Genomic DNA, 24,429 nt, shown 5'->3' with positions numbered 1-24,429 from the left:
TGGAGGTTTCAACCAGGAGGATTGCAGGTCACGGAAGAGCTTTCTAATAGTGGTACTGAATGAGGATGTCACGTGTGGTAGTGAGCGCTCCATCACTGGTAGTGTGCAAGCAAAGGCTCACGATGGTATAGAGGGCATTCAAACATCAAATGAAAGGCCAGAAATACGACCCCTCAAATTCCTTCAAAGAACAATTCTAGCTTTTCTCCTTTGCCCCTGGGGAGGGCCCTCTGCACAGCCTTGGAATTGGAATCCGGCCTACACTGGTTGGGGGACAGTCGGAGGTCCTGGCTGGGAGATTCAATCTTGGGAACGAGGCCTTGCCACGGACTGTGTCACCTGGCCATGGTGCTTCATCTCGGCGACCTCAGTGCCCTCATATGCAGAACGAGGGAAGCCCGGATGGGACCACACGCATGAGGCTCTGAGACCAGGCCAGGCACGCTGTGAGTGTCATGTGTGGGGACGGGCTGCGTGTCGCCCCTGCCCACGACCCACAGACCTTGCTTGGCTGTCTGCTGCTTCTGCTTCTCCTCCTCCAGGGCCTTCATCTTGGTGTCGTACTCATCGGCGAGCGCCTTCCACTCCTTGCGGTTGTTGGTGATCCCATCCAGCATGGGAGTGATCTCCTCGTGGAAACGGGAGAATTCCTGGAAGAGAGCGAGCCTCTGGGGCAGGGGCCACGCGCCAGGGTCCGGGGCCAGGGAGACACAGCAGTGAACGGCCTGGGGCGGCGGGTGTCCCATCACCCAGTGGTCCCTGTGTGTTGACCCTCCTGTGGCAGCCTGGCCTTCAGGATGAAGGGAGTGAGGCCTTCACTCGGCTTCTGAACCCCTCCTGAGTCGCTCCCCTCGCCCTTGCACCATTTTGAACCCTCTGGGTAAGTAGAGTCCCCAGTGAGAAGCTCCCAAAGCCTCTTCCACATCTCACTCCATCCTAAGGACTCCCTTTGCTGGTCTCCCCCAGGGGCTGTGACCTTGGAGAGGGCAGGGACAGGGGCGCCTTGCTCACTGGGGTGGCCCCGGCTCAGCACAGTGTCTGGGGCATAAAGATACCGGGAAGCATTTGCTGAGTGAGACTGGGATTCATGAAGGGGATTCTTGAGGTCTCTTAACTCCAGGAATAAAAATAATGCCTTTGAGCACAGCACATAATTGATAAAGCGCTTCATCTCCTTTGATCCCCAGAAACTCCTGGGAGGTGGGAAAACAGGATGCACCCCTCCTACTTTCGCAGGGGAGAAAATCCAGCAGGCAGGCTGCTGGGATAGATTGGCTCACGGTGAGAAGGGCAAATCCAGGGCCCGCTGCCGAGTTCCAGCCGGAGCCGGTGGTGCTCTGAGCTGCCTGGGTTTGGATCCAGCTCTGCCACAAGCCGTGTGACCTACAGAGCTCAGCCCCAGCCATAAAGTCAGCACAGGGTAACACCTACCTCACAGGGCTGTGAGAGCGCACTTAGGGCACTCAGCCTCGCCTACCTGGTTTAATAACCTTGCTGATGATAGTGGGGATCACGGTTACTCAGAGGACCCCCATTAGCCACAGTATATTGGAGAGGCACTTGTCCCTAGCACAGCAGAAAGAGCCCCGGACTAGGGATCAGGTGCCCTGGCTCTAGTCCTGGTGCATGGCTGACTCCTGTGATGCTGGCCCTGTCATTTCTCACGTCTGGCCTCTGCCTCCTCGTGTTACACATGACCAAAATAAAAATAACAAATGGGAGGCAGATGGTAGCACAAATCACATGGAGTTGGGAGCAGTGGGTTTTCTCTGAGCAAGAGCTCAAAAATATTCCACATTATCTTTTGACAATTGGGTACCTTGACCTATCACATTTCCACCAGCTAGGGAGGTTAGGAGAGTGTATGTCTGATAGAGCTCCCCCTTTCCTGTCTGGAACCATGCTTAGTCATCTGTCCCTATGGTGTTGAGCAACTAGAGTGTGTGAAGCTCCAGGCTCTGGCCTAGGCAGATAGTCACTCAAGACCCCATTGTTTTGTCCTGAGGACCAAATGCCTTTGCAGAGGAGAAGCTCTTTGTAAACTATCACCCACTGGTCACTAGTCAGGGTTTATTATTCCTGATGGTGTTCGGGAATTTCCGGTTTCTCAAAGCTATCTCATCGGGCCTGAGGAAGCAAAGGACCTACCTTGTAGACAAAGGTGCAAACAAAGTCAATGAAGCCGACTTGAAGCTTGGGGAGTTCATCTGCCTTGTTCCTGTCCATCATGGGCTGTCATGGCAGAGAAAGAGTTAGCTGTACTGGGCTCCTCCTGGCATGATGCATTAAAAGGGACCCACCCTACCTATGAAGCATTCTTGTTAAATAAAACAAACCAAAACAAAACAAAACAGAACAAAACAAAACAGAACAAAACAAAACACCCAACTAAACCTGAACTCCTCAAGTTTCCAGATCTGACTAGTGGTTTGCTGGAAACAATCAGCAAATAAAGGAACATATTAAATAACACCATGTAGGTGCCATCAACTGAATCCAGAATGTGGGAAACTATACAACAGTTGCGGGTTGAAGACCCACAGTCTTCAACAAATAAAATACATGGCATATTAAAAACAACAACAACAACAACAACAACCAGAAAACTGCTATGTGTTAAAAGAGGCTCAAGAGACCTAACAACCAGAGGGAGTGTGATGCTTGACTGGATCCTGATTTGAGCATATCTCCCTAATTATTTCTCTCATTTGATGAGGGAAAATGAACAGAGGTTGACGGTTATATGATTTTAAAGAATTACTAATTTTGTGAGCATCACAGTGGTACTGGGAGGGGGTACGCACACATGCCTCGTGTTTTTCTTATCTCTTAGAGACCCATACAACTGAAGTATTTATGGAAAAAATGATAACATCTGGAATTTTCTTTAAAATACTTCAACCAAAAGATAGGAAAATGCCTGGGGGTGGAGGGATAGATAAAACAAGAATGGCTGACCGTCACTAGGGATTGTGGTTGAACCTGGCTGATGGGTCTCTAGAGTTTGTTCACTCGTCCCTCTACTGTTAAAACGTGGAAAAGAAAGACAAGAGATCCCAATCCGTGGCCCCCTGCTACTCAAGTTGGGATGCTCCCTGCATGCTTGCATTCAGACTGGCACACCGCTCACTGCCTGTCCCTCTCAGCCCCTGCCCAAGCCCCACACAGGGGGCCCCGCCTCCTCGGCACTGCCACAGGCTTCACCGTCCCTATAGTCCCTATCTCCATCAGTGGCTCTGTCCCCAGGATGTCTCTCCCTCTTATCCCACCTCTGCTTCCTAGCCCTGCCCTGGCTCAGGACCTTAGTGAATCTCGCTTCCTGGGCTCCCCAGCTTGGGTGGGGAGCCGACTGACTCTCCCAGCCAAGCTTCTTCAATGTTGATGGGTGTTCAGCTTGCCAAGGTCTTCCCCTGTACACTCTACTGTCACAGCAGGGCCTGGAGAGGTGGCCCCCTAGCCTGTTGGAACTGAGAGGAAATCTGTTTTTGTGTCCTCTTGTCAACCTCTACCTAGCTGAGTGAGCCAAGGATACGTACCCAAACTTTAGGAGGGCTTATTATATAGGAGGGCACACATTTGCTGAGCCTACCTCCAGAGTTTCTGCTTAGGAAAGTCTAGGGTAGGGCCTGTGAATTTGCATCTCTAATATGTCCCCAAGTAATGAGGTTGATGGTAGCCTGGGGACGATACTTTGAGAATCAGTGCAACAGGAAAAGGTTGTCTCTATGGTAAGATCACATGCACCTATGTCAGGGGTCATGATCGCACAAGCTCAACATCAGGCTGACATCCCCCCCCTACTCACAATGGGATTCTGCTGCAGCACTGTGCGCTCCAGGTCACCTTGTTCCCAGAATTCGGCAGCAACCAGTAGAGCTACCTGCAATAGGCAGACCCCCCCCCAACACGCCCCAAAGAGTCAAGCCCCAGCGCCGGTCCTCCAACCCCTGCTCCCACCCTTCCTGGGTTTCCAGCTCAGTGAAAACTTAAACCCCACCCCTGCCTCGCCACCCCCTTTGTTGTCATCACTGGAGAGGCACTAAAGTGCTTTCCATGTCTTGGCAGATGAGACGAAGGTGGGCTGCCTCTGGAGCTGGGAGTCCAAGCCGCATTAGCTGCTGTCATGATGCCAGGACTCCCCTCCTCTCAGGTCAGGAGGGCTCCATACCTTACTCTGCACCTCCCAGGGCTTGGTGATGGCTGAGAGATCACAGGCGGTCATCATCATGGCCCTGCACACAAGGACATCCATCAGCCTGGAGCTAATTAAGGCCGCAAGTGCTGGTTAACTCCAACCGTCTCTCCTGTCTCCGCACCGCATTGCGAGGAGGAGGCCACTGCTGCATTGCCTTTGGAGCGCAGGCTTTGAAGTCAGTGGTTAAAATCCTGCCTCTGCCAATGACTAGCAGTTTGGCATGGGGCAATTAAACCAACCTCTGTAAGCCTCAGTTTCCTTATCTGTAATAATAGTGGTACTTTCCTCATCAGACGGGTGCTAGTTTAAGTGAGATCATGTGTGTAAAAATCATAGCACAGGGTCTGGACATAGTATGTGCCCAATAAATACTGGTGATAATCATTAACATACATCGGGTTTTTTTTTTTTTCCATCGGGTTTTTATTATGGGGACACGCACTGCTCTAGGCACTTTGAAACATCGATTTCATTTCAGTCTCAGCACCTCTCTGGAGTTTTTGCTCTCTTGTCTAGTGGAGACCAATGTTTCTCAGGCTTTATCTCATCATCCTCCACCTTCCACGTCAAACAGCCTCTATGCACATTTTTTTCTGTAATCACTCCACCAGGAAACCTTAAGACCATAGCCATGCTGTATATCTGTCTGGAGGGCCACAGGTCACTGTAATACATAAAGTTTTTTGCCTCTCCTCCAAGAACTACTTTTTGCCTGGGGTGGTGGCTGATATCGCCTCCATTGAAAATGCACCATATAAGAAGTACCCCGTTAGTCATTTTAGGAAGCCTTGCATTAAGAAGTAGAAGGAAGAATTAGGAATAGAAGGGATTAAGACATGAACTCTGAAAGCAGTTTTGCAACAACAGGAAGAAGGTAAGACAGGTATTATTACCTAGATCCGTACAATATAAGACAGACAAGAAGGGACGTGGACAAATAATTGGGGGGGGGGTGGAATCTGAGAAGGCGTTTCAGAGATGGGGGTGCCGTGGCATCCACATCCAGGATGGGAACGCAGGAGCATGTGGTGGGGACATGACATTCCAAGCTGGGAAATGGAAACTGTATCTGATAAGCCATGGAGAGCTACTGAAGGTTGAAGGCCTGGTCATGACCTCTTTAGAGCTGTGCTGCAGGCCAGCAGGTTGGCAGCACCTGGAGGATCGAGCAGAAAGGAGAGGGTGGGAAGGAAGGAGGGGATTGCTGCAGTGATTCAGGCAGGAGGGCAGGAGGGCCTGACCTGCCGCAGTGTCTGCTGGTCAGGCCACCTTGCTGGGGTCTGCGGGATTTGGTGAAACTTGGTGAGGCAGGTGGGCAGGGGCTGGGGAAATGGGAGAGTTGGAGAAGGCTGGGGGTCTTGCTATTTGGACAATTTTACAATTAACCAGGTGTATCTGGCATAATTCATATCAGCTGGTCTGGGAAGCCTTCAGAATAACTCATGGAACAAATGGGCAGTTGCCAGAGGAGAGGGGGCTGGGGGGCTGGGCAAAATGGGGGAAGAGGAGTGGGAGAGACAGGTTTCCAGTTATGAGATGAGTAAGTCAAGAGGATGAAAGGCATAGCCTAGGGAATACAGTCAGTAATTTGTCACAGTGTCGTGTGGTGGCAGATGGGAGCTACACTTGTGGGGAGTGATGCATAACCTCCAGACTTGTCCAATCACTATGTTGTACACCTGAAACCAATGTAACACTGTGTGTCAACAGTACTTCAATAAAGAGTTATTCATGAAATTCTAACAGGTTTGGTGATCTTTCATTAAGTAAACCCTCAAAAATTCGTAGGATTCTTTAAGTAAATAAGCTTTCAGAAATGCATACATTTCCTTTGAAACAACTATAGCTTTGTAATAGCTTCAAAACATGTGCCCTATGCTTAATATCAAGTGTCATAGACACGTTACCATCAAATACACTAAGCAAGTGAATGTCTGGCTGTGCACACAAGAGTCCCTGGTTCCTTATTACCCATCAGTGTCCACATTTTCAGTCCACAACTAGGCGTGGCTTCAGGAGAACACTGGATGTTTACTTTCTTTGGCTGGAGAGTTCATGTGAAAATCATTCCCACTGTAGGGGAAACACACCCAGGTGTTTTATAGACAGAGATTGTGTGCCTGGGAATGGGGGAGCAGGGAAGTGAGGACTTCAGGGTGCCAGGAAAGCAAATCCAAAGCCTCATGCCCTAAAGACAAGGCATTGCATTCATGTCAGCACCACCTCCTTAAGTGCTGTGGGGCAAAGGTGCTATGCTAGGTATCGGGCATTCAGAGAGGCTGGCAGAGAGCTCACAGTCACTCAGAGAACAGAGAGCAAAAAGCTGTTTTCACAATATGCTCAGTGAGATGGCAGAAAGAAGTACAAGGTGTAAGAGAAAAACAATTATGTAGCTCGGGGATATGCAAGAGATGACAGGGCTGCATAGGAGTTCTCCAAGAGAGGATACAGTAAGCAGAGATGCAGTGGAGTTGCGCAGGATTGCCATAGGGCAGAGGGTCATCCAGGAGGTGACTGTGGGGAGCCTTCATCTATCTACCCTGCACCCATCAGTGTTCCTGCTCTCAGACAGCTTACACATACATGGTGGGGGGGTCACATATTTACCACACAGATGAGTGTAAGCATGTAAACAACTGCTCTGAAGGAAAGGAATTCGATTCTAGGAGAATAGGTCTGAAATGTCAGGGAGAACTCCCTCCTGCAAGTGACCTGTGAGCTGATGTCTGCAGGCAGTGTAGCTGTAAATTTTGTAAAGAAGTGGATGGGGAGACACAATCCTGGCAGAGACAACATCTATTGCAAAGGCCCTGGTGGAAGGAAGCCTGGCACATTCAAAGAGCTAGAAGGTGAGAGGAGCTCAAGAAGCAGCAGGAAAGGGGGTAAGATGAGGCCCAAGAGACACAAAGGCAGGCCCACAGAGCCTGGACCATGGCGGGGGAACGTATTCATACCAAGAACAACAGGAAAAGCCACTGAAGAAGAGTTGGAACAGAAGGGTGAAACCATCAGATTTGTGTTTTCCAGGGTCACTGTGGCTTTAGTGTGGAGGGGACGGGAACACCAGCAGGGAGCCCAGCCAGGAAGCCATTGCAGGACCAGGACAAGTATCCAGATAAACAAGGCATTGAAGGAGTAAACTCAACAGGGCGTGGGGACAGATGAGACATGCAAAGTCAGGAAGAGGGAGGTGTCAGGATGGGGGAGGGCAAAAGACAATAGGGTTACCAGGCAGACAAGAGCACAAGTCATGAAGACTTTAGATGTGGAGACATGTGAATCTTAGCTGCTCTGGGTGAGCAAGGGGCATCCAGGGGAGGAGGGCACGGAGCTGAGTGGGAGGACATGCAGGGCTTTGGAATCAGAGCAACTAGGGGTCTGCTGTTCTCCTTACTTCCTGTGTCCAGGACAAGTGACTTAGTGTCTTTGAGCCTCTGTTCCTTTGTAAAAGGAGATCATCATATTAGCTTGGATCACGAAATTCTGACTTTGTGGGTCAAAACCAACACAAAGTCAGCAATTTCACACAAGTTTGATGTAATACATGCCGTCCCCTGGGCTACTGTGACTGTCACATACAACGGCCCTGTGAGTGCACACATTGTCCTCATCTTCATTATCATCACCTTCATCACATTAAGCAGGGTTGCCCAGGTGCACAGGGCTGGGCCGCTGGCAGCAAGCAGGGCTCCTGCTCACCTGGCCCATCCTCAAGGCAAATGTCTCGAAAGGATGTGCGGCTCAGTGGCACTTCTCTCTGCCCCCTGGCTGGCCCTGCAAGCACCCCAGCCAACCCGGCCTGGCATTCAGACACTTCTGGAATTGCACCTGGCCTGGAGGGTGCGGCCTGCGGGGGAGGGCCTACAGAAGCCTGAGAAAGCTGGAGGCGTGCAGGAGAGGGGGAGGGTGACTCCAGTCACTGATGCTCCCGTAATGCATGTGTGACACCAGGTAAGTCACATTGTCTCTCTGGTCCTCAGTCTCTCGTTTATAAAACACTAGACCAGGAGCTGGAAAACTTTCTCTATAAAGGGACAGATGGTAAATAGCTTCGGTTCTACAGACCACGTGGGTTCTATTTCAACTACTCAACTCTGGCATCGTGGTGTGAAAGCAGCCAGAGGCAAGTAAAGGCAGAGCACCCAGGATACTTTTAGGGGCCCATGAAAATGTTTGAATTTTAATTTCTTTTCAGGTCAGAAGAAAACAATCATATAATAATGACAAAGATGTAAGAGTGAATTCAGCCCACATTATATTTGTCTTTATACCAGCACAGTCATAAAATACCATTTTTTAAAAATTTATTTTATTAGAGGAAGAAGCCACAGAGGCCAAAGTGCCTAGGACCCACCGAAGTCATAATGTGGCCCTGTGTAGAAAAATAAAATGTTACTTATGGGTACTGAAATTCAAACTTCTTAAACTTTTTATTTGTCAGGAAATATTCCTCTTTTGATTCTCCCCCTACAAACATTTAAAACTGTAATAGGCATTTTAGCTCATGAGAGGTACAAAAACAGGTGGCAGGCCTTACACCCCAGAGCTAGAGGGTCCCAGAGCCCTTCCAATTCATGGTCTGGTCAGACTGTGAGGAATGAAACTGGAAATTAAGTGGAGACATGAGGGATTTCAGGAAGAACGGGCAGTCACACCCTCAATCTAGAGTTACTTTCACACCTCAGCCCAATATAAATATACAATGTAGGGTGACCTAGAAACTAGCTGTGCAGCCAGTGAAAATCAGTGGGTTTAGGATGTGTCAGGGGTTTAGGTGTGACCTTAGACTAGAGGGGGTTCACTGACAGGAGCCCTCCAAGTTAATCGAAGCACTGGGGTGGCAGCGGGGGGGAGGGGTTGGGGGGGGCGGTGTTTTCTCCCTCACAACAACCAATTCTGACATCAACTTCATGTCCTGCGATTCAATTCTGACACAACCTGTCAGACTCCACGGGTATAAGAGCTCAGTCTCCACAAGCAAAACCCTCACATCAGAGGGCAGTCACAAATATCAGGTCCTTGGGTTACCCACACTTTTGCCCAACGTGGCCACAAAGTCAAGGATTCCCACAAACACCACCTTTGGATTCAAAATTTTGCAGGGACAGCTCACACAACTCAGGGGAACTCTTTACTAACATTTACCAGTTTATTATAGAGGATATGCTTCAGGAATAGCCAATGGACAAGAGGTATGGGAGAAGGTATGGGGTGGAGGTGGGGTGCATACAGAGTTTCTACACCCTCTTTGGACATGTCACCCTCCCAGCACCTCCTTGTGTTCCCCAACGCGGCAGCCCTTCGCATTCTGTTGTTTAGAGGTTTCTGCAGAGTTTTTTTTTTTTTTTTTTTTTTTTTATCATGTAAGCATGATTGATTAAATCATTGGCCATTGGTGACCAACTCAGTTTCCAGCCACTCTGTTCTGCCCAGAGATTGGGTGTGGGGCTGAAACTGCCAAGCTTCTAGTCATGGCTTAGTCTTCCTGGGGATCAGCCCCCATCCTGCAGTCCTCCAGAGTCACCTCATTAGAACAAAAGACACTCCTATCACTCCTACAGCTCAGAACATTCCAAAAGAGTTTAGAGCTCCGGGTCTGGGAACTGTACAAAGACCTAACACATACATCTTATGAAAGTCCAGGAAGCTCCCGACACCACTACATACTGTGAAGAAGCCTGCTCAGCCCCCACGATAATCCATCAGGTAGAGTTAGGAGGTAGGATCCTTCATGTTCTTTGAGCAGATGAGGAAACCGAGGCACAGAGAGGGAAATAACCTGCTCAAGGTCACACCAAGCAGTAAGTGAGAGAGAGCTGGGACTTGAACCCAGGCTGTCTGGTGTGGAAGCCCTTCATTGTGTAACAGGAGGAGCCACGCGGGAAGCTCTAATTTTATGTCACCGATGGATCTCAAGACTGCTTGATGGCAGTGGTGTTCATGCAGGGACTATCTTTTGCCCCTAGGGGATATTTGGCAATATTTCCCCCCAGAGATATTTTTGATTGTCACAGCTAAAGAGGAGGCTGCTACTGGCATCTTGTAGGGAGAGACCAGAGATGCTGTTAAACATCCTACAATGCACAGGACAGCTCTCGACAACACAGAGTTGTCCCCAGATGTCAACAGCATTAACACTAACCTTGAGGTTGAGAAACTCTGCTTTACAGGTTTTCAGATGAGAAACGCTTACTCTTTTATGTGTTTTTAAGTTGACATCTTGACAATTTCATCATAAGCTTAAATATTTGCAAAGGAGCTAATGCAAAGCATATTGTAAATATTGGCATTTTATTTTATTTATTATTTAAAGATTTTTTATTTTTATTTTATTTATTTGACAGAGAGAGAGAGAGAGAGAGAGAGAGAATGCGCACAAGCAGCGGGGAGGAGTAGAGGGAGAAGCAGACTCCCCGCTGAGCAGGGAACCCCAATGCAGGACTTGATCCCAGGACCCTGGGATCATGAGCTGAGCCAAAGGCAATGTTTAATCAACTGAGCCACCCAGGCATCCAATTGATACTGGCATTTTTAAAATGAAATTGTTACATCATTCTTCATATACACAGAAATCTAAATGGCATAGCAGTTTCATGCCAACCATCAGCCATTCATCCATTTAAAAATCTGACTCTTCTTTTTTAGATGCAAGTAATTAGAAGCCTTGGGAATGGAAGTTTTGTTACAGCAATGTCACTCAATTCTTTCAATTCTTCCAAATTAGCTGTTAAAAAGTATACTCTGATCATTAGTCTGAATGATCTATCAGCTGACAATTCAATTAGGTTCTCCTTCAATTTTGTTTAAAGCAAACCTTAGAAATCACTCACTTCCTCAATCTCTGGGAAGCATGCCATAAAGATTTTCCCATTAATTACACCCCTGACACTTTCTCTGCAGCATTCTGGTTAAGCCAAGATACTCAGAATGGGTGAGATCAATTAAAACATTATTAATTTAATATATTTTCCAGCGTTATATTTTTTACAAAGTGCTTTTATCCTAGAACAAGTTTTAACTGTTTTCATCAAAACTTTGAAGCTGCAGACTTGACTCATTTCATCTACAGAAATGTTTGCTATATAATATCATTGGACATGCCTGTCTGTTACTGTCCACTAGAGCAAGCAGATCAGACATATTTTTGTCAGAAAGATTCTGATTTTATTTGCCAACTTAAATAAGCATGTTAGAATGCATCCCAGTGTCATCCATCTTACTTTTTCTTTTCAATTCTAAGAAAGATAGAGGTAGGTAAATCGATTAGTTATGTAGGTAGAACAGATACATGATGATAGATAGATAGATAGATAGATAGATAGATAGATAGATAGATAGATAGAGATAGAGAGATAATGATAGATGATTGATAGAAGATAAATGATAAATAGATAGATAAGAGAAAGTGGCACAGATTAAATCAGTGCTGCTGTCATCAGAACTTATTTTGATGCCCCCTTTGCCCTGATATCTGCAGGACATCCCTGGACAGTGGTACATTCTCTGAAGGAAGTAATATTGTTAAATAAAAGCTGCCTTAGCTCCTGCTGCCCCACTGTACAATTCAGAACAGAATTCTCCTTCTCTAATGCCTTGTTTTGCATTATAAATATAGAGAGAGAGACTGAGAGAGAGACAGAGACAGAGACAGACAGGGAAGGCCTGAGTTTGACTTTATTTTGTAAGGAGGAAGAAGAGTAAGGGAACTAACTTACAATGCTTCACTCGTGTGCTATCTCAGAAAGATAATATTTAGAAAGAGAACACTGACTCCCTTGAGGCCATCGATGCCCATGTATTTCTTGGAAGGCTTTGGGCTGGGAGTGGGAGTAGGAGAGGTAGGGTACGTGTACCTCAGTTTGAAGACTTCCAATTAAAACTACCTTGGCTTTTGCAGTGATTGAAGTCCTGCCTGTGGCCTTTTTTTTTTTTTTTAAATTAAACATTGTATTTTGGAAATCCTATCATTCTCTGTAGAGTCTGTATAACATCCCGTTGTATGAAAATACTGGCATGTAGTTAACCCGTTCTCCAATCCATGGATATGTGTTTTCATCTTTTTGATGATTACGAATACTGCTGCATTGAAGAGCTGTGTTCAAAGGTGCACACAGTTGGCACGCAAGGGGGACAGTACCCGGCGGGGGGGAATCCTGCACGGGGAACTGCTGGGTCAGGGTGTGGGTGGTTACAGTTGGACAGGAGTGGCCCTCCACAGAGGCTGCATCTATTTACCTGCCCACGGCCATGGACGGGATTGCCTGCAGCACAGTGTGCTTGCAAACGTCTTCATCTTGGCTGACACGAAGGACAAAAACATATCTTGTTCTAGTTTTATTTTGCATTTCTCTGATTTTGAGTAAGGCCATCCTGTTTTCATATGTTTACTTTCCTCTGTAATTCCTTTTCTGGGAAATGTCTGGGGGAAATGAGTGTTTGGCCGACTTTTCTATTGGATTAGTCTTTTTCTTGAATTGTATTAACACTTTATTTACTAAGGAAATGGGCTCTTTTTCTGCCAAAAGTTCTGTTGGATATATTGCCCCAGCTTCCCCCCTGCATTCTGACTTCAGCTATGTGTTTTTACACGTGTTGGGCAGAAATCCCTAATTTTTATGTCGTTAAATTTATCAATCTATTTACGACTTTTGAATTTTATGTCACACTTAGAAATGCTCACTCTGAAATTATTCTTTTTAATTCTACCATGCCCCTTTGCCTCTCTTCCCTTTTTTTTTTTTTTTAGCTTGTTTTCTCATCATTTTAAAATCCTTGGTTCATCTGGAACTTATTTTGCTACAGGAGTGAGATAGCGATCCAGCTTTGCGATCACCTACAGTCTCATGCTCTATATAATTGGTCTTTGTTTTTGGTTCCTGGAACAAAGCTTCTCAAACCCTTGGAGTTTCCTGAGTGATAGGAATGCCCTTCATGGAAAGCCCACTATGGGTTTATGTTAATGGCCATGATTTAGTGCGAGGTCCCTAAATAGGCTCAAGGTGGGACTGGACACCAGAAAGTCCAAGCAAATAGAGGAACTTTCAGCTCCACCTATCAACCTTTGTGAAAGGAGGGGGCCTGCAGCTTAAGCTCTGTAAAACTCAAACAATGGCAATTTGATGAGCTTCCAGGTTGGTGAAGTGTCCACTTGCAAGGAGGGTGGAGCACTCTAGTACCATAGGGATGCAAGCTCTTGTGCCAGCCATCCCCTTCTGAACCTCACTCTATGTATCTCTTCATCTGGCTATTCTTCTGCAGCCTTTATAATTACTATCCTCTATAATCAACTGGTAAATATTAGTAAATAAATGTTTCTCTGAGTTCTGTGAGTTGCTCTAGCAAATGAATAGAAACCAAAGGATGGGGTCATGGGAACCTGCAATTTGTAGCCAGGGGGTCAGAAGCAGAAGTGGTAACCTTGACTTGCAATTGATGTCTGCGGTGGGGCAGTCTTGTGGGACTAGCCCTTAACCTGTGGGTTCTAATGCTACCTCCATTTAGACAGTGTCAGAATTGAGTTAATCTGTAGAACACCCAGTCTGGGTCCACCAAGAAATGGAGAAAAAAAAAAAACCCACTAGACTACCTTAGCATCCCAACATCATTTATGAACTTATCCCCTTCTTCACTACTATATAATCCACTTTTTAAAAGTTTTATTTATTTAGGTAATCTCTACACCCCATGTGGGGCTCAAACACATAACCCTGAGATCAAGAGTCTCATGCTGTTCTGACTGAATCAGCCAGGCACTTATAAAATCCACTCTTGGGGGATCCCTGGGTGGCTCAGTGGTTTAGCACCTACCTTTGGCCCAAGCTGTGATCCTGGAGTCCCGGGATCGAGTCCCGTGTCAGGCTCCCTGCATGGAGCCTGCTTCTCCCTCTGCCTGTGTCTCTGCCTCTCTGTCTCTCTCTATGTCTATCATGAATAAATAAATAAAATCTTAAAAAAAAATCCACTCTTAACACAGGCATAGTCTTTCCAGTCTGCCCCACTGACCTGTCCTACTAATGTCTAGGACTGAACTGCCTTTAGTTCTGTTTTTTCCTATCATTACTCTTGTATTTCAGGATTTTCTGACTCTTCTTGCTTACTTATTTCTTATAAGAATTTTAGCATTGCTTCCTGATGATCCCAAAAAGAATGTCAATATTTTCCTTGGAATCACCTTAAATGAATAATTAATTAGGGAGAATAAACAACATTTAATATTAAGTGCCTCTATCCAAGAATAAGATGTGCTTCCCGCTTGATCAATTTTTCTGCTGCACAGTTTGAAATCAGGCAGCTAGCTGGGAGCAGCCACAGCCTCAGCGTGCCCCCGTATTCAGTGGTGACAGGTCACACAGCTCCTCAAGATCAGGGGATCTGCCTGGCTGGACAACTGCAAGGCCCAGGGAAGGAAAGCCTGCCATTGGTCCCTCTCCCCTGAGCCCATCCCAGCAGCCACCCCTTCTCTGTTGCAGGAACTCGCAACATTTGTGATTTAATCAAGCCTCATCTCCACAGAAGCATCTGGAGATAAAACCTGATAACTTCCTTGGGAACTGGGTCAAGCTTTATCTTCCCTTACCATCAATACCTAGGACTCATCACAGGGGAACCAGGGGACCATTTGGCTTGGGCCATATAGTCAGAAAAGGCCTCAGATTTACACTTCTCACCCCATCATCATTTGAGGTGAATCATGGGGCACATGAGGGAACCAAAAGAAGATAGTCATTAAAAACTGAAATGGGGAGGCGCCTGGGTAGCTCAGTTGATAAAGTGTCTGTCTTTGGCTCAGGTCATGGTCTCAGGGTCCTGGGAATCCAGCCCCATGTTGGGCTCCCTGCTCAGCAAGGAGCCTGCTTCTCCCTCTCCAACTCCCCCTGCTTGTGCTCTCTCTCTCTCTGTCAAATAAATAAATAAAATCATTTTAAAAACCCCAAAACACTTAACTGTGACTCCCATTATCAGGCCTCCTGCCAACAAGGGACTATAAATTTAATATAAATCATGTACCTGATTTGTGACTAGAAGAGCTATATAGTAGGACATTGCCATATATAAAGGTATGCTAAAAAAATTAAGCCTACATATTTTGAGTGATACACAGATATCACTCAAATCATAATTGGCATATGCTTTGTGTTTTATCAACACGTTTAAAGTTACATTACTTTACCACCAAAATTCTGAATCTTATGATAGCAACACTTCAAGTATTGTCCTTTTCGTTACAGAGAAATAAAACAGTAATATATTATCTTGTATTTTAGTGTTAAATTCAAAATTAAACATATACCATAATTTCTGCAACTCCATTTGGGCATAACTTTATTGTTTTCAGATATTGGAGGACTCCAAAACGGCAAGTGTCCCAGAGCTCTCTTGAGGGCACTAAGGCCTGTGTGCAGCATCTCACCTCAGGACCCTGGGCTTAGGAAAATCAGGGTTAAAGCCCTGTCTTACTCACATAACAATTTCCTTCCGTGTCTGCTCCAGCATCATGTACTGTGTCCACTCCTGCTGAGTTTCATATGTTTTAGACTGATCCACGATCTTTTGGAACATTGTCCTCTTCCTGCAAAACATACCAGGTTATTAAAGAAGCTCATCTTAGAGTAAGGCAACACCCGGGCTTCTAACTTTGCCTGTTTCAGACAGAGGTTTCTGAAAACAACATAATTAACAAAACAAGGTGGAAAGAACCAAGGCCTGGGAGTGAAGACCTAGGTTCTAACCCAGACTCTGTCACCACTGTGTTACCTGCTATTACTGAGCAAATCTCTTCCCCTGCATTCCAGCGTCTCATGGATACAATGGGGGTGAGACTGTCTAACTTCCAGGATCTTACTGAGAGTTACTGTTCTGTGGTACAAGTGTTGTGCCAGAACATATTAAGTCAATTGGATCTATGGCGTTTGTTATTATTACAGTCATTGTTATTGTTATTGTTATTGTTATTGTTGTTCTTAAAATGAAAAGAAATACCAACTTGAAATACAGGGCGAGGTCTGTGGCAATGATTGCTATGTCCATCATGTGGATGGCGTGCTCGTGCTGCCTGCGATTGAGGTTTTGAAAGATATTCAGGCTCTAAAGAGAAAACCGTAGAAGAGATGTGAGAAGTGATGCTGGTAGGATAGCCATGCAGCTACTGATGATGACCTCTGACCTCTGATGGTCATCATGATGGGAGAGGCTGCCAGGGCCAGCGGGAAGAGCCCTGTGGGGCCACACTCAAGCTTCTTGTGAGAAGCCCCCACCCATCCTACCTCATCTCGCAGCAACGTTTTGCCGAACTCCAAGTGGTGTCTTTCCAAGATGGAGGACCCATGGAGCTTGGCCAGTGGGTTCTGGGACCTGAATGGGAAACACACACACACACACACACACACGCACACGCACACACACACACACACACACGAGTCGGCATGGAATGACCAAGATAGAAGTTAAAAATATCATCCTCACCCAGTCCTGCCCCCTTCTAGTTCTGTAGGCAGAAAGGCTGAAGGCCAGAAATAAGGAGTTTGTCACATGGTGAGAGTGGGAAATAAGACTAGATGTCAGGCCTCTTGACTCTCAGGCTTTAGTTTTCTCCACAGCTGATTCCGAGCCTCTCTAGGCTCATGGACTCCTTAGAGAGGCTGTTGAATAATGTGTACCCAAAAGGCACAAACGCACACAATGCCACATGCAATTTTAGAGATTTATGGGTTCCCCGTAGTCATCCATTGGACATTGGCCCTGGGTCATACTTTAAAGACCAAGCCCTAGATATGATATTTGAATCTCAGGAGAAGCCGCTGAATTCCCACAAGCCATGTGTTTATCCATGTCTTTATTCAATAAATATTGTGGAATGCTTACTATGTGCCAAGCACTGAGCTCAATACTTAGCTTCCCACAAGATAAGCATGACCTCTAGCCTCAGCAGCATGTACTAGGGCTTGTTTATGACCTATAGACTGTGGGCCCTGGGCAGAGCCTCAGTTTCTTCCTCCATAATGTAACACTAGTCCCTGCTCTACCCAGCCTACAATGTGGTCATAAGGTCCACTAAATTCAAGGACCATGTTTCAGAGGCTGTCTGGAATATAAGCTATGTGAGGACAGGGACTGTGTCTGTTTTGCTACCATGGTACCTCCTTTGCCTAGCATAGGGCCTACAACACTTATAGAAAACATTACAAATATGAGGTGAATGAATGAGCCAGTATCAGTTACTAACATTTGGCTTAATTTCATTCAGCAGGTAGAAAGGGAGAGTGGGAGGGACCCTACTCCATATATTGCTGTTATAGCAAATTACCACAAAGTTAATGGCTTAAAGTAGTAAAGATTTATTATCTTATAGCTCTGGAGTTCAGAGTCTAAAATGGGTCTACAGAGCTGCTTTCCTTCTGGAGGCACTAAGGGACAATCCGTTCCCTTTGCTCTTAGCTTCTAGAGGCCATCTATATTCCTTGGCTTGTGGCCCATCCTTCATCTTCAAACCCAATGGTATAGCATCCTCTCTTGTCTCTGACCTCCCATCTCCCTCTTATAAGGACCTTTCTAACTACATGGATAATCCAGGATATTTCAAGATCTTTAATCACATCTGCAAAGTCCCTTTGAATAGAAGGCAACATATTCCCAGGCCCCAGGAATGGGGGCATCGATATATTTGGATATATTTGGAAGTCATTATTCTGTCTATCACAGGAGTTTACTAAGAGCCACAGAGCAGGAGGAAGTAGGAAGCTATGGACAGTGGGACTTCCCCTTGGCCAGTGACTCTCTGTCTGAGAGTCTTTAGATCTGGGTAATGAATCATGGGAGCAGGAGGTAGAGAGAGGGGACCATGAGGGCTGACTCACTTCATCTGGTAGAGATTGTTGGTGCCTCTGTGGTCAATGTCATGGCAGAAGGCAGCGGTGACCATGGCCAAGGCCTCTAGGTCTGTGAAGTATCGCTTCAGCTTTCCGGTCTGGAAGAGCAATCAGAGGTGCCACTCACTCCTTTCTTGAAGGGTTGGAAGCAAACAGGTGTGAGGGGGAGGGCCTGGCACTTGGAAACACAGGTCTGACCTTGGCTCTATCCCTGGCACAATAAATAGCATGGCCAGATGTTTACCTGAGACTTGGGGTTTTTCAGGGATATGGGATTTTCCGTACTAGAACTGGAACAGTTCCAGGCAAATGGAGATGGTTGGTCACCCTACTCCTGAGTGACCTTAACTGGTCCCGTCTCCCTCTGGGCCTCAGTATCCCAGTCTGCACCCTGGAGGTAGTAGGCACTGGACTAAATGACTGTTGAGAAATTGTAGCTGCCAGGTTTTAGGATCTGGAGGGTTTTTGAATATGCCCAGAGTGGCAAAGCAATCTCTCCAAACTGGTCTATTGGTTTAAGCACAGCCCAGAAGAATCTTTCCCTAAGTCTCTTTCAAATACTTCTTGTTTATGCTGAGTGTTAGAGAACAGGGTGGGGAAGAGCTCTGAAGAGGTGATGCTGATTCTGTGAGTCAAAGAAATCAAGTCTCAGTGCTGTCACTGTCGTCTTCTGTGGTGGCCTGGCCAATATTCCTGCCTTGATGTCCTAGTGCCTATCCCACCCAACCATTCCAGACATGGGGGAAGAAATGAGGATGAGGCGCACTGGACAAGGCCAGAGATTTGCATCATGATCTGGATAGGAAACACTTTTAAAGAAATATGAATCTCTGAACCCTCGGAGCTGAAAAGACTGACACAAATACACATGTCCACCCAAGGACATCATGGTAGTGTTCCCAACAGTGAAAGATCAACAACAACCCCTGTGTCTAATAATAATAGGGGGCTGGGCAAAGAAATTATGGTGTATTCGAACAATACCGAATACTATGTGGCCATGAAATGATACCATGGATAAGCCTTGAAAACCATCACATTGAGTGAAATAAATCAGACACAGAAGGCTAATCCCGTAGGAGACTACTTATATCAGGTCCTTACAATAGTCAAATTCACAGAGACAAAAAGGGAAAAGTGGTCCCCAGGGCTGGGGAGAGGGAAGTGGGGAATCGTTGTTTAATGGGACAGAGTTTCTATTTGGAAAGATGAGAACGTTCCAGGGGAGGATAGTAGAAATGGCTGCATAACATTGGGAATGTCCTTAATACCATCGACTGAACTGTACACCTAAGAACGGTTAAAATGGTAAGTCTTCTGTGATGTATATTTTACCACAATAAAAAATGAAACGAAGAATGTGACTGATATAGTTTTTCAAACGAAGAAAGCATGTTCTAGAATATTATTATTCAGTAGGTTATAAACAAAATAAACTCTGTGTGCGTATGTAAAAATAGGTCTTGATGCTTCCAGAAGATAACTTGGAAGGAGTTGTGCCATGTTATCTAAATAACTGCACTGGGGTGGGGGGTAGCCTGTGGCCTTTTATCACTTTTTATTGTATACAATTCTCTGTGCTTGGGATCCATGTATGCTAAGCATGTACTCCTCTTGCATCATGTTCTTCAAAGCTGCTGCTGCCCGGAGGAGGTGCAGAGGCCTGTGGTGTGGCAGGAGCCCCAGCCCCCCGCGCTCCCACCATACCACCAGCAAGGAGAACATGGTCTGCCCCACGTTGAAGCCGTGCCGCCAGTTGTGGTAGGTGATCCTGCGGTAGCCCTTGCTCAGCGAGTACATGAAGCGCACCAGGGCCTGCGAACACAGGCAGGGGAGTGAGGCCTGGGGCCTTGTGTCCAGGGGAGGCCCTCCCGCCGCCCCACTGGGCCCGAGGGGTGGGGAGCAACAGCTGCGGTAACCCTAACGCTGTGAGTGTACTTTGCAAACTGCTAAGTACCAGCAAAATGGGCCTTGTTATGAAACGTGGTGGGTGTGAGTCACTCCACTCAACCCACTAATGGAGCTTCCTAACTGCCCCAGAGAGCTACAGGGGAGGAAAACAAAGGGGGTCTTGAAATCCGTGGTTCTCAAACTTGAGTGCCCATCAGAAGCACCCAACGGGTTGGATAAAACACACAATTTCTAATTCATTAGAGCCAGGAGAATGCGTTCACAAGGGAGAATCTGTGCTTCTTTTCTTTTTCTGGAAAAAAGATTTTATTTGAAACAGAACACAGGCAAGGAGGAGGGTCAGAGGGAGAGGTTCACAGATCCCCGCTGAGCAGGGAGCCCCCATGTGGGGCTCAATCCCAGGACCCTGAGATTATGACTGTGCCACCCAGGCGCCCCAAATTTGTGCTTCTGATACATTCTCAGCTAGCACTTTGAGAACTGCTGCTTTAATCAAACAAGTCTGGGAAATTCTGAGCTTAACACTCCCCCCAACCAGCCCTACCTTCCTGTCCCTCCAGGCACACTGAAGGAGTCCTGCAGAGGAAACGTCCTGTTTAAACTGATGTCACCCACGTTTCCCACCCTTGTTTGACTATAGGTTCCTATATATACCCAGCCTTCAGAACTCCGCGTCTCACAACCCACCTCGAGAAGCCAATGCACCCCAAATGCCACCATTCAGAGGAACTGTGTGTCTCTTTTCTGATAAATGACTCATCTGTGCAACATGACTAATGCTTTGTATCCTCAAAGCTGAGGGCGCGCTGTTTGCAGATGGAGTTTAAAAAAAAAAAAAAAGGCAAGAAAAAGAAAAAGGGAAATCGAAGAGGCTTATTTCGACCTTACCTCCTGAGGAATGTGAAATTTATCCACCACTTTGAGCTCATAGTACATCTGTATCCCACATTTCACCAGCTCCAGTTCGGTCAGGGGCAAGTCGCTGAAGTGGAATTTATTGATTTCATATTTCTCTGCATCTGGCAGCTCTCCTTGCTGTGTAAGGAAGGGAGCCCAGTGGTCGGAGCGCACGAAGTGTTTGTGGGTCTCTCCCCCGCAGCCCCCAGCCCTGTCCCCATCCCAGGCCGGCTGGGAGGATCAGAGCAGGGTGGCAAGGGTCGGATTTTGCAGGGGCAGCCCTCCGCCCCGCACACGCTCGGGGCCACCCTGCCCTATTCCGGGCCAGGGCCAGGGCCCTTCTGCCCTGCTCACCAGGATCTCAGCGAGTTCCTCTTCCTCGCACTCCCACGGCTCCTTCCCATACACCTCTCTGGTTTTCTGTCAGGGCCCAAGGTAGCAGACAGAGAGAAGAAAAAAATTGGTTACTCTATCTGAGGTCTAGAGATACCTCCACTTTTCCATTTCCATTCTCTTCCTCCCTCCTAAGCACTTGCAGCGGGGCCACGAGCTCAGAGAGGCTGCCCTTCACCATTTGTTGACCGGCAAATTCAAAGCCCTGGGCTTTGGGGTTGTGGGGACCTGCGTCCAAGTTCGAGCTCTGCCACTTATTCTCAGTGCTACTGAATGCCTTCGATCCTCCATTTCCTCATCTGTAAAATGGGGATAATAAATACTTAACTGGTGAATTCAGGTTAGATTTACGCCAATTCATTTTGAAAACACATGTGTACAGCTAAATGAAATAAAGCACGTAAGGCCCTTAGTGCGGTGCTTGGCACATAACACTAGTAAGTACTAGAATTAAATAATGTTGTTGCTGATATTGTTATTATTACTGACCAGGAGTCAGAAGGTCTTGCTCATGGTCCTGGTTCTTCCTCTTACTTACTGTGTGACTTGGGGCAAGTTTCTTCCTTCCCTGGGCCTCCGGCACCATGCATGAGCCAGCGGAGGGGGGGACATGGAGCCAGTTACTTGTTTCTGATTTCTTGACCCAGAGTATAGTCTACTCACTTTTCAGGGGTTCACTGGGGCTATCCTTCCATAAGGTCCCCATATCCCTCATTTGGCTGAAATCACAGACTGGCACAAGCAAATCGTGAGTCAATTCATCCAAACTCGATGATTTGTCCTTTGAATTTATCAGTTATTGGGATGAAATGATAAAAATTGTTGTGATAGCTTCCCAGCTTAAGAAATCACTTGTGAAAACACTGGCCTGTATTGTCTCGACTTGTGAGGTCTATAAGCAAGGTCTGGGGAGCTCAGCTGGGCGTCTTAACCAATGCCATTTGGCTAACTCAATTTACTGTTAAGATTATGGTCTCTTTTAGAACAAAATCCCAGGAATGATGAGTCCCTAACTGCCACATATCTTTGAAAGTACCTCATCCAGTAACCTACCCTAGGTAGGACTCTTCTTTATAGCATTCCTGACAAATGATCATCCAGCCTCTACTTGGATACCTCTCTTGACAGGGTGCTCACTCCCTCATGAGGCAGCCCATTCATAAAAGTGGTAGAGAATTTGCACATTATCCTGATAAAGCTTAAGTGAGACCTATTTAATGAGCTGGGTGATTAGGGGTCAAGTTACTTCCCCTTTCTGGACCTCAGTTTATTCATATCTACAATGGGAATAGAAATCCTCACCCTACCCACCCTAGTGCACTGTTGCGAGCATCAAACAATATCCTAAGTATGAAATAAACTGTAAGCTCTATAAACTGTAAAGTGATGAAATTATGTGAGGACTCCCTACTAACATCTAATTCCTTCTGTCATACTTCTTTGTTCACCAAACTCCTCTGATCTGATTGGGTTTCTAAGTAAGCTGACCTCATGGAGGGAGACTCTGAGAAACCGACCATTGTCCACTGGGCTGTCAGATAGAGCTTCCTCTCAGAGTAGGTGCTGTGGTTGGATGACTCCATCTCTACTACCTAAGTCAGCCCTCACTCAGCACAGTGGAAAATGGAGTTTCTAGAGATATTAAGCCAAAATTTGGCCCCCACTGAGGTGGCTTGCTAGATACGGCTGTCGCCAAGCCACACAGATCAGCCATTATGTAGGACTCTCTGGTACTTGTACAGATCAGCCATTATGTAGGACTCTCTGGTACACCCATCCATCCATCCATTTGTTCGATGTGAGGGGCCCGGGCATCCCTATGCAAGTCTAGTCCACCTGTCTCTGCCCTCATGGAGCTTCTGTATTGCTCTGGCCACATCTCCAGGGTGCAGTCCCTGCTAGAGCAGAAACAATACAATTTTACCCACCAGGATTTTCTGGATCTCTTCATTGTCACACTTCACGTGGTATTTTACCATGTCCTGGAAAATATCCTTCCTGTTTTCAAGTCTGTTCATTGACTCGTAAGTATCAGGATTTAAGACGGACCAGCCCAGGAATTGAGCCAAAGACTGAAAGGAAGGAGAAGAATAATCAGAAGCAGAACATCCAGGCTTTATCATGCCTCTGCGACTCAGGGCAAGACTCTAGGATTCCATTTCCTCAGCTATAAGACAGGTTTGATCAGCTAGGTGCTGCCCTCTTCCAAGAGATGTTGTGAGGATGAACAGAAAACAATGGATGCGAATGTACTTTAAAATAAAGTGCCAACACACATAAAGCATCGTTCTTATGTGTAGTAACTCCACTCAAGGGGAATGTGTTGTGTCCATGTGTGGACAGGAGGCATATGGGAACTTTATACTTTCTGCTCATTTTTGCAAAGGTAAAGTTTATTAATTAAAATTTGTTGTAAAGGGAAGGTGGATTTTTCTGACAACACATGGAGTGCAGAAGTGCAAGCAAAGAAAGCCATTGAGGCTGAGTTAGGGTAGTGTCTACAAGGTGAGCTCCCCTCCCCTCCACAAGTGAATGCCCCCAGCACACTTGCAACAAGCCGACTCCACAACCCAGTGGCAAAGGCCTCCTCCCAAACCATACCTCCATGAGGGTCTCATCCATTTCATCAAAGGGTTTTCCATCTTTGCGATTGTAAAACGTGGCCACCCCAACAATTTCCTCCTTCTTGTTCACAATTGGCATAGAAAGGACATTCTTAATCATCCATCCAGACTCATCCAGAGGCTCTTTCTACAAGAGAAGCCAGAGTAGGTTACAAATCTGATATTGTTCAGGAGGACCTTTCATTCAGAAGTCTGGATAGAACTGGCCCTAGAAATAGCAGTCAGGGAAGGACAAGGGAAGGATAATTCCATCTGCTCGTTATCAACAACATGAGCAACAACAGAGGAAAGTAAAGATAATCACAGTCCAGAGGGGTTCCGATGAGTTTAAATAGCATATAGTTCACGGGCCTCTGTGCGTCAAAGCTTTCAGACTTTCTGCCACACCAGCTATTTAGGTCTCTTTAAAAAGTGCCTATGCTTTCCAGGTAATATCTACAAAATGAGACCTGCAAAATAACTAGGGCTTCTGTGGGTAGGTGGTAAACAAGGCTATGAAATCCAATTGTAGCTATGTCAACAAAACCTTTGGCTTTATGACCGG

The 24,429-nt window shown here is 46.4% G+C and overlaps 1 protein-coding gene across 1 annotated transcript in view; it reads right to left on the bottom strand.

The window, feature by feature from the left end:
* PDE6A (phosphodiesterase 6A) overlaps window positions 1-24,429 on the bottom strand; it is a 59,828-nt gene that overhangs the window by 1,971 nt on the left and 33,428 nt on the right. The window contains exons 9-21 of the mRNA XM_025434914.2: window positions 23,863-24,012; window positions 23,190-23,333; window positions 21,223-21,288; window positions 20,860-21,006; window positions 19,768-19,875; window positions 18,049-18,158; window positions 16,459-16,546; window positions 16,179-16,279; window positions 15,657-15,764; window positions 4,169-4,232; window positions 3,806-3,880; window positions 2,149-2,232; window positions 503-650 (exon numbers count right to left, since the gene is read on the bottom strand). Coding sequence (XP_025290699.1) covers window positions 503-650; window positions 2,149-2,232; window positions 3,806-3,880; window positions 4,169-4,232; window positions 15,657-15,764; window positions 16,179-16,279; window positions 16,459-16,546; window positions 18,049-18,158; window positions 19,768-19,875; window positions 20,860-21,006; window positions 21,223-21,288; window positions 23,190-23,333; window positions 23,863-24,012 — 1,393 coding nt within the window. The remainder of the gene's footprint in view (window positions 1-502; window positions 651-2,148; window positions 2,233-3,805; window positions 3,881-4,168; window positions 4,233-15,656; window positions 15,765-16,178; window positions 16,280-16,458; window positions 16,547-18,048; window positions 18,159-19,767; window positions 19,876-20,859; window positions 21,007-21,222; window positions 21,289-23,189; window positions 23,334-23,862; window positions 24,013-24,429) is intronic.

The sequence above is a fragment of the Canis lupus genome, chromosome 4, assembly GCF_003254725.2.
Source record: "Canis lupus dingo isolate Sandy chromosome 4, ASM325472v2, whole genome shotgun sequence".
NCBI lineage: Eukaryota > Metazoa > Chordata > Mammalia > Carnivora > Canidae > Canis > Canis lupus.
Note: the sequence above shows the minus strand (reverse complement) of the source record. Positions and strands in the feature narration are given on the sequence as shown.